A 10,178-nucleotide genomic window follows, 5' to 3' on the forward strand; every position below is an offset into this window, starting at 1 on the left:
TGCATGCATGCGTGTGTATGTTTGTGTGCTATGTGTGTGCGTGCGCATGCATGCGTTCATCCATGTGTGTGTGTGTGTGCGCGCGTGTGTGTGTACATGCGTGCATCCGTGCATCTGTGCGTGCATGTAACTGAGTGTCTGTGTGTGCATCTACAGTATGCACACAAATCCTGCTCAAACTGTAATGTGAAACTCTCCACTCTGAATGAAGGCACTATGAATGGAGAGTGGATCCTAAAGATACTGAATGTCACTTTGAAAAAAGTTAGCTCCTTGGCTTTGTACGTTTTGTAGTATCTCTCCCACACAAACAGTTGCTATAGTTTACACACGGTGATCAACTTTTGTTATTATTACATAATGAATCTGAAGAAACTATTTTGTCACGTGACATGTTCATGTGGCAATCTGAAGTACTTGTGCAAGTAATGTGCAATATCGGCTGAGTTGGAAAGTCTGACAGCCGAAGGGGAGGGTGGCCAAGCCATGCATATGTCATCTGTAAACAAAAGATGTTCTATTCAGAGCAGGAGTGCGTTGTTCGACAGCTCTGTTGCTAACTAAGTTCGCAACTTACTTGGTTGCAATGCAGTTTCCCATCGGCAACCTACCATACTTAGCTGCTAACTGCTTAGCAACGATGCTTTCGAGAAACAGGATCCATAGCAGGACGTCCAGGGTTCAAGAAGTTTAAGTCCCACCACCAGATCTGAGCACAATTAGAGTCCATATGGGGAAAAGCGGCCATTGCGACAAAATCTCATTTTATTGACAAATTTCTTTCATTTACAAGCAGTTTGATTAACACATGGTAATTTGTACACATAGTACACATGGAAATGAATTACTGCACAATATTCTTCAGGTAGTAGCATTAAGTTAAGTTAATTAAGTTGTTTTGGCCTTTGCCATTTTTTCCCATGGATTCCTTTTTTTCTCAGACAGGTGACCTAATTTGGAAAATCACCTGTGTTTGGTGTTGGTCCTCAACTCTATAATTTTCAGGACAGACAGATGCAGGAATTTTGCCTTGGGGTACGTACGATTCTAGGCAACATCTGTGCTGACTATGTTAGCAACTTAGTTGGTTGCAATGCAACTAGCTAACCAAGTATGTAGCTAAGTGGTCAGCAACAAGGATTCTGAGAAACAGGGTCCTAGTGGGTCCATTCATGTGAGTCTATTCATTCGAGGCAGTATGTTCTATAGAGAGATGTAGGCCTACCAAAAAAAAGGATCCTTCCTGGACCAGGGCCAAAGTCTAGACTCCTTTGGAAAGATTTTACAGTGTGTAGCATGTGCTTCTCTTTTACATAAAACCTTGTGAATAGTTTAATTAGTTCATTTATTTCATGGTTTCATGGCTTTCTTTTTCAAGTTGGTTATACACTGCATAACAAACGGTACATGGTACTTCTCGATAGGTTGAGGCTCTTACAGTATGAGATATTTCAGGTTATCGTGAAGGTCACATGAAGATCGTTCCGTAACTGCTCTATCACTGGCCTGTAATTATTTTCATTTTTTTACGAATCCCATTGTAATGTTAAATTACTATTTTTATAATAATATATTTATAAAAAAACTGTTTTTATCTGTCTGCTCGGCTGTAGAGTAATAGTACGACCAATCAGTAGGGTTTCATATTTGTATCAAGGCATACTGTACTTTTTTCATGTACTGTAATCATATTTTTTTCAATAAAATGTATTATGATTACCTGAACAAACGTTCCAAACAATGTTTTATTTAACTGTGTTTATATAGCACAGTGAATTCAACATGTAGTTCAAAGTGCTTCAAATCTTTGTTAGCAACACACAAGGTGATTTTTTTGTTGTTGCAATTGGCCTACATAACAGTTTTACTCTGATTTCAAGACATTAATGTGTCAGAGTTGAGAACTATATATAGGTACCTAAAATAGACCATTGCAGTTACTGTCTTTTCTTAGAGTTTAAAAACAGAATGACTAGCGAAGCGTGTTCTACGTGGAATGCTGATTGGAATGCAGATGGTTCGGTGATGTCAAGCATTCCAACACTTCTTACTCTTATTATGTGTCATAGTCGTCATCGTTGGAGGACACCCACGAGGATTGTATTATTACTAATTAGTACCTTGGTTATGATCATCTTACTCATGTAGAGTCCGAAGTGTATAGTATATTTACTGTGACAATAAATAATGTAGCCTTGTTATTTTTTCACAGCCCTTACACACCTGAACAGGTATAGGCAGGGCTCAGTGTACTTGCATAGTGTGTGTCATTGCATTGTTTGCGAACGTCAGTTTCTAGAGACAGCTGGAACTGGTGAGGTGAGGTGTCACAGATAGTCACCTGACTCAGTTACTGTGGCTTCATTTAATGTCATAAACAAAAGCCACACTTGACGAACAAGAACTTTCCCATTAAAACATAGTTAGGTAGTTGGGGAACATATAGGGGTTTAATACAGACACAGTGAGCTCATAGATCATAACACAATGCTTCTCAAACTCTAAGGTGAAAATCTCCACATCTTTATGACATATAAAATGACTATTCTCATTCATCCATGTCATGTTGTTCAATAGAGTTGAAAGCAGCAACTGCTATTTTTATTTTTGGGAGCTTGAAGAAATGAATGTCACCTTTAAAGGGACACTGTGCAGGAAATGGACAAAAAAGGTGCTGCAAATATGCTGCTCATTGAAACTGGGTTGCCTATTGCCAAATTTGATCTTTTCATGAAAGTTAACTGAGTAATAAACTCGTATTTTCTAGTATGGCCAAAGTACAGTCTGTTTTACAGCTAAAAATGGCTATTTCTGGAAATTCAAAATGGCGGACCATGGAGAAGATCCCCCTTTTCATGTATGAAAAGTGCATGTTTTCCAGTCATAATGAACACTTTGAATTTGATGGTGGTGGTAAATATTCATGAAAAAGGTAACATTAGTGAATGGGTGGCATTCTGGAAATAAACAACAAACAATACCGCACAGTGTCCCTTTAATCCATCGGTTACAATATGACAAGTTGCCCTGTATCCTATCTGGGATTTTTCTTCCTTCTACCACCAGTGGGAGACAACTTCCTTATGACACTTGTGGAGCAGGTGGTTCATCCATATCGTGAATGTTATCAGAGAAACTAGAATATAACCTATGAGAAGGCTCATTCCCGTTCTATTGTTGCAATTGGTCTAAATACTGAAATATATTCTACTCTAATTTCCAGTCATCAACATCAAAAATACAAATGGTTTGTGTAAGAGGATAAAAGGTATTTGGGTGTTAAGTTTTTCCACCAGGGCCGACGATTTTGACCTGCTCCTGCAGTTTAGACAAGAAACTTTACACCTCCTTTGCCCTGTGACTATTGCAAAAGCACCGGTAGGCTACATGTACGTATATGTAGTAACAGTGCATCACCACTATTCCAATAACATGTCCAACTGGGCTGTGTGAGAGATGCAAAGGCCTTTTCCTTATGGCACTTAATCTTTGTAAGGTTTCACTTGTCACTGTGTGCAGCAGTTCTATGGAAGCTTAATAACCATCATTTGCTTTTACTGCTTTCCCAGACCCACAGGCCAGGTGGTATGTAATTAGGCACAAGCTCTTGTAAGTGGTTGGAGCATGACATTACATGTCTGACCCGTAATGGCTTTATTGGAGTTTTAGCAGGTACTTGGTACATGGTTGCTTTGCAATTCACTTATTCATTCAGATATTCACTTTATGCAAATCAAATCATTCATGGAAAAAATCACAATACAACTCATTCACAAATGGCTCTTTTAGTTCTTCATACATTTCCAAAGTGCCCATGCAGTATTAATTAAATTCCACGTACTGTATGCACTCTTGAGCAAGGACAAGTAAGAGTGGTTAGGCCATGACCAACCGATCCAACCTGGTTTAATTGGTATTTTACCACATACTTTGTAGTTTGTACTTTTGCATTTGGTACACGGTTGCAATGTTTCACAATTCACATTCACATCAAACGAAAAAAAGAAAAAAAATCCCTGTGTTTATTTGCTCAATTGTTCTTCGTAAATGTCCAAGGTTCCCTGGATATACATGCAAAGCATATCTTTACGACCAATATGCTATTATAAATCACAGATGTATACAAGTGGTGGTCTGTTATGTTCATAAGAAAGAGTTACTAAAAGTATGGTGCTGGTACATTATATTGGCAATAACATTAACCAATACCCCATAACATTAGGTATTCATGGATTAACAACTATGCATGATGCACTGCATTAAGTATACATAGCGCTAGATTGTTAGCCTGATTATCATGACTTTCAAAACTCTTCAAGACTTGGTCTGACCAAGAGCATAACAACTAACATCCTCAAACGGCATGGTTGACCCACCTCCCTTAGTTTGCTACTGGTTGAGGGCAGAAAAGTTCAAACCAAACATTTTCTTAGTCCCGATAGAACTAGTCACTGCCTTGAACACGCCTCTACCCAGGACCATTGGTGATGCTCAAAGTTGATTGCTTCCTGACAAAGTGGATGGAGTTTCCTGCTCTGGAGGGAACCCGAAAGTACCTGAACAAACAGTTTTCCTGAGCTAGTGTAGCTGAGCCGAAGGTGTTGCGTCACTGCGAGGACGGAGCCTGCGACTAGATTGTATGTTATATTGTTCTCAAAATATTAAATGCTGGAAATGTTGGTTCTTGCCAGTGTGATGATATCAAAAGTCAGTTCAGTTTTGCTACATATGTTGAAGTTGTTTTGCCGTTAAACAGCGCATTTGACATTTGGACACACATTAATTAATTAAAATCCAGGGCTGAAAACTTACACACAATGCAATCATTTTTTCCCTCAAAGACGAAATTACTTTTCATTGTAAATGAGATCTAGCTCTGCAGTCAAGGAAGATGACTTCCTCTTTTTTATCTCCTGCTGTAAGGCCCACACAAAGCGAAGAAGTTGCGACATCGCTGAGGAGGCATCACTCTGAATTTTTGCTTTATTCCTTCATGACTTGTCTTACTGTGCATGAAAATATTCTGTTTAGCCTACCACAGAGAGCCTTACCGCACAAATACACCTGCCGCGACAAGAGCGAGGCGAGCGACGGAAGTAATTGACTTTGTATTGAGCCGCGCAACAAAAGCGATTCTGAAGACTAGAGGCGATTTGTGCGACGAGAGCGACAGTTTGAAGTTGAAATCCTTTCAACTTTCTATGACGCGGTTCGGCGACCAGCCGCGACAGCCAATGACTTTATAGAGGTCAGTGACCACAGCCAATGGGAATGTTTGAATGCTTTGCCTTCTGCTTGTAACGCGTATCGCTCTGTCGCTTGAATCGCATCGCGCCTGGTCTATAAGTGCGGTTAGGCTTATTAACCCCAAGCATTGGGGTTGCATAGCTTAGTAGTGTGAAATTGAAGTGAACTTCTCTTTTTCATTCTAGTCACCCAGATTGCTTCACTGCTGGGCAAATATGCTCTGGTCACCCAATCAGCTGACCCTCCAAAGAGAAAGTAATTTTGATTGTTCTGGTCAAGTTGGTCTAATGGCTATTTCACATTGACTCCGTGCGCTGGTAGATGACACTGGCCGTGTTTGTGGCGGTATATTCAGAAGCAGTCTGCACAGCACATGTGCACTTGCGTTCAATGCCTTCTGGTTAGAATTTTATGACCAGAATGCATCGTAATCTCGCATTGCGCATGTGCTCTGCTAGATTGTGTCTGCATGCGCCATCACGAGCGTGGTCAGTGGTCCCGTTTGTGATGGCGCACTGCTTTTGGTGAAAGATCTGTCTGCCATTCAGACCACTACATATAATGTATGTAAATAAATATGGACAGACAACTCCCCCATGCATCAGACATGCCCAGGGCTGCTGACAGCTTTGGCAGGGCCCAGGACAAAGTCATCTGAAAGGGCCCTCCACCCCAATACATACAATGTAATGATGACCCAATTCTAGGCCCCCTCTCTCCCTGGGCCCGGGACAACTGTCACCTTTGTCCCCCCCTGTCAGCACCCCTGGACATGCCTACTGTCATCTATCTGCAGATGGAGCCAGTGTGAAACAGCCATTATTCTGAACACTCTTTTCAAAATGGCACCTCTGAGATGCCTTTGTCATTCTTTTTTTTTTTTCATTCAAATCCCTGCACGATGCGTTCCGTTTTCTTCGCCTCGTTGGTGAGTTCCCCAAAGGCATCGAAGAACTGTTCCATCTGGCTCTGCAGCTCTGCGTTGCGGCGGTCCGCGTCTGCCCGCGCCCTCTCGACCTCGCAGAGCCGCTGCTCCACCGCGCGGTACCATCGCCGCTGCTGCTCCAGGTTGGCACGCAGGCCCAGCACCTCCACCTCCAACGCCTCGTTACGCTGCTCCAACCTGGTGGGTAATCAGGAAAAATATTACACAAAATTATTACATTTCACTGTGTTATATCGCATTGAATTACATTTAGCCAAAACTCTTATTCCCAAGAACTTCCACCTCCAATGCCTCGTTACGCTGCTCCAATCTGGTCAGTAATCAGGAAAAAATATTACAATAACATTATATTACGTTATATCCCATATTACATTTAGCCATTTAGGGCAGTCATGGGTAAGCGGTTGCCGGTTCGACTCCCGACCCACCAGGTTGGTGAAGGGAGTAATTAACCATTGCTCTACCCCATCCTCCTCCATGACTGAGGTACCCTCAGCATGGTACCGTCCCGCCGCACTGCTCCCTTGGGGCGCCATAGGGGCTGCCTCCTTGCACGGGTGAGGCATAAATGCAATTTCATTGTGTGCAGTGAACACTTGTATGCTGTGGAGTGCTGTGTCACAATGACAATGGGAGTTGGAGTTTCCCAGTTGGGCTTTCTTTCATTATTATAGACACAGTGTACACACATTCGAATCATTACATTACACAACATTATATTACATTTAGAGGCTATCATCCCCAGTACGTCCACCTTCAGAGCCTTGACGCTGTGCCTAATAGCCCTAATAGACCTCATAGCCAATAGGACACAGTACATTAGTGAAAGTAATTTCTATTGGTCACTGTGTTGAGGCTCTTACAGTAGACCAGGAAAGACCATTCTACTATCTCCTACTAAACCCAACATGTTAAACTGTGCCTGTATGTATGAATGGACCAGTTTGTGTCAGTGTGGATGTGTGACATAGAAACATGTGCAGTAGGCTTTGTGTGGTCTAATATATTACACTCCTTGAAAACACCTTTTAAAAAAGGTGACCAGAACTCGGGACATTTCCCTGTATTTTCCTTGGGGTCAATATTAGACTTAGGCTAATTACAGCAGTAAAACGTATATTAACATTCAGTTGCCCTACAGGTTTGTCTCTAGAGAGAGAGAGAGAGAGAGAGAGAGTGAGAGAGGAGAGAGTCCAAACAGACATGCTGGTACATAAGATCCCTTGAGGGAATGGTTTCCGATGCGTGTGTGTGTGAGTTGGAGGAGGAGTTTGGCCAACTCTGCTGGGCACAGGCCCAGTAGACCCACTCATTAATCCACACCTGATTTAGCGTGACATGACTGCTTTATATACATGGCACGGAACATTCAATCAACCTTAATGACACTTCATTCCTTGCTATGACAGTTGTCATTAAATGTCATTTAGTAATTGCAATATCTTCATCTCAAAAAGTGTGTGGAATGTGCCATGTTAGTTTAATAGCTTGCAGAGAACACACATACATCCTCAACTTCAAACAAACTACAGCCAAGAAGGAATCCAAGGTTTTAAAGTCAATCTTATGAAATATCTGTGGAAACACATTCCCTGAAAAAAATAATCTAAAGAAACGTAACTATTCTATTTCATTTATGTGTGTAAACATAATTTGAAAAGCTGCAGGAGAACTACTTGTAAATGTGCATTTTGTGTGCATGTGTTCTCCAAGTCTGCGTGCGTCCAAAAGTTTGATTCTACACTCTGTCCTGTAAGGTGCCACACGGACGAGGAGTCTGCAGAGTTGCCATACTAAGCTCTTGATCTCTTCACCACCTCCTCCAAGTTTAATTCAGTACGACATATATCAAGCGATTGTAATGCCTGTCAACAAAACACCTCTTCTTTTTATAAACCCTCTCATCTTGACGGGCATCAGGAAATGGTTTGGAGGCGATGGAAAGTACGACCTTTCCTGCGAGTCTATATTAGTTGTGCGCAAGTATGTGGGAGTGTCTAGTTCAGCAGAAGCAAGCACTGTAAATAGCCGGCTTCCAGCGTTGCACTGGAAATAGAGTCCGTTGCATCTCGCTCGCTGCATGCTTGCCTGTTTTGTTGTTTATGGCTGTGGCTGCTGGTCCTTGAGTGAGGACGGGAAAACAACATAGAGATTTAGACAACCGCTGTGAGTTGGCCCTTCTTTAGACTGCTTCAAGACACTACGCTCATCCCAACATGTTATTATACAAGTGTAGAAAATCATCCCCAACCACTCTGACCGAGGATATTATCAATGTATCTACCTCTGATAAAAAGTTATAAAACAATAAAAACGCATAAGCAGGACATTTACTGCTACATTGATTGATTCACAAATCATCTCAATCTCATTTGACTGAAAGTAAAGTAGGTTCTACCATCATGCTCTCTAATGAGACCCACAACCAATGAATGAATGAAAATGGAACTGCACAGAGGACTAGTCTGCCAATTTCTTTGGTTATCATTTCAAAAATCAAATTAGAGAAGTTATTTAAGTTCTACCTGTGTATTTGGGTCTCGTACTCCTCCTTTTGTTGGACGATCTGCTGCTTGATGTTGCCCAGAAGAACAGTCATTGTGCTATTGTCAGTCCTCTGAGGTACTGCAGGTGGACTGCCCGAGGTGGGCAAACTATTAGCAGGACTCGATGGGGGGTAAGAGAGTTTTAGCTGCAAAGACGTGGTATGGAGGTCCATTGTAGACCCTTGTTGCAGTAAGACTTCCTCTGGAACGTCTGCGATTACAGTCTCAAGGATGCTGGATTCAGAGAGCGGCCGTGGTGTCCTTTGCACTTTCGGCTTCGACTCGGCGGCAGAGAACAGAAAGGGGTTATCGTCCGGATTATCACTGCTTCTCTTCTGCGGTTTAGCGCTCTGCGCTCCTTGGCTTGGCCTCCTGTCCTCTCGGCTTCCGCAAGCATACGTTAGCTTATCCTCCGTCCTGCTTCTCTCCAAGCAATCCCTCCAGTCGTGCTCGAGAAGCCACTCGGACTCAAAGTCGGCATTGTCCGGATCAAGGTCAAGGTCAAGGTCAAGGTCCTGGCTGTCATCATCTATGGGGCTCCGTTGCCGGGGCTGCTCGAGGTTGTCATAGAGGGAGACGATGCTTTCGTGCGTGCTGCTGCAGCGGCTCACAGCATCCTGTTGTTGATGTGGATGTTGCTGGTGGTGCTGGTGGTGGGGCGATTGGCGGTAGTAGTGGTGTTGGCGGTAGTAGTGGAGGTCATGGTCCCTGGAGGGGGTTCCAGCGGCCAGGGGCCAGCCCTCCTCTTTTCTTCCCATGCTCCATGCGCTGCTCCCGGGCCCAATTGGACCGCAGCCACCCTGTCCTCTTCCACTTCCACCACAGTCACCTCGGAGAAAGAGCGTGGGAACCGAGGGAGGATGGGCCGCTGCCGAGGGAACCGAAGGAGCCTGTGGTGGCGGAGGGGTTTGGAGAGCTCTGGTTACCCCAGGGTTGGTGCTCTCAGCATGGGACAGGCAGTTGTCGTACAGGGGGTCAGTAAGGGCAGAGCTGGTCCTCCGGCGAGCGCCCAGGGAGATGGACCTCAGCTCCATGACCCCCCAAGAAAGAGAGAAAGACAGAGAGATTGAGACAGAGAGAGAATGAGAAAGAGAGAGGTAGGAAGAGAGAAGGGGTCTACAGGACCCAGAGACACGCTAGTGGAGGACTGCACCGCAAGTTGCACGAGTAGGGTGGTCCCACTTATAGTGTAGCTCAGTCTTTCTATTTCCTTTCCTCTCACCCTCTCTCCCTCACACACACACACTCACTCACACATGGACTCACATTTCTTTTTCCCTCTCTCTCTCACGCAGTCACGCACACTTGCAGTCTGTTCGGCTAACCTTCTCTTTCGACCTCACTCTTACTATTTCATAACTTCTTGATCCATTTTCTCCAGTTTGTCTCACTTTTGCTCTCCCTTTCTTCTTTTTTTATTTCTCTGTCTATCTCTATCT

At 43.4% G+C, this 10,178-nt stretch overlaps 1 protein-coding gene across 1 annotated transcript; it reads right to left on the reverse strand.

Moving 5' to 3' along the window:
- Nucleotides 1–5,939: 5,939 nt before the first annotated feature.
- On the reverse strand, nucleotides 5,940–9,594 carry LOC134439825 (rho GTPase-activating protein 25-like). The gene is made up of 2 exons (XM_063189729.1): nucleotides 8,719–9,594; nucleotides 5,940–6,370 (listed from the first exon to the last, which is right to left on the reverse strand). The coding sequence occupies exons 1-2, from the start codon at nucleotides 9,495–9,497 to the stop codon at nucleotides 6,130–6,132; spliced, it is 1,020 nt and encodes a 339-aa protein (XP_063045799.1). The 5' UTR covers nucleotides 9,498–9,594; the 3' UTR covers nucleotides 5,940–6,129.
- Nucleotides 9,595–10,178: the final 584 nt, after the last annotated feature.

The sequence above is a fragment of the Engraulis encrasicolus genome, chromosome 23, assembly GCF_034702125.1.
Source record: "Engraulis encrasicolus isolate BLACKSEA-1 chromosome 23, IST_EnEncr_1.0, whole genome shotgun sequence".
In the NCBI taxonomy this organism is placed as follows: Eukaryota; Metazoa; Chordata; class Actinopteri; order Clupeiformes; family Engraulidae; genus Engraulis; species Engraulis encrasicolus.

Bases quoted from the DNA above. Each gene is read 5' to 3' on its own strand.
- LOC134439825 (XM_063189729.1), bottom strand. From the start codon at position 9,497: ATGGGAAGAAAAGAGGAGGGCTGGCCCCTGGCCGCTGGAACCCCCTCC. The intron at 6,371-8,718 runs GTAGAACTTAAA...ATTACCCACCAG, and splicing joins TACGAGACCCAAATACACAG to GTTGGAGCAGCGTAACGAGG.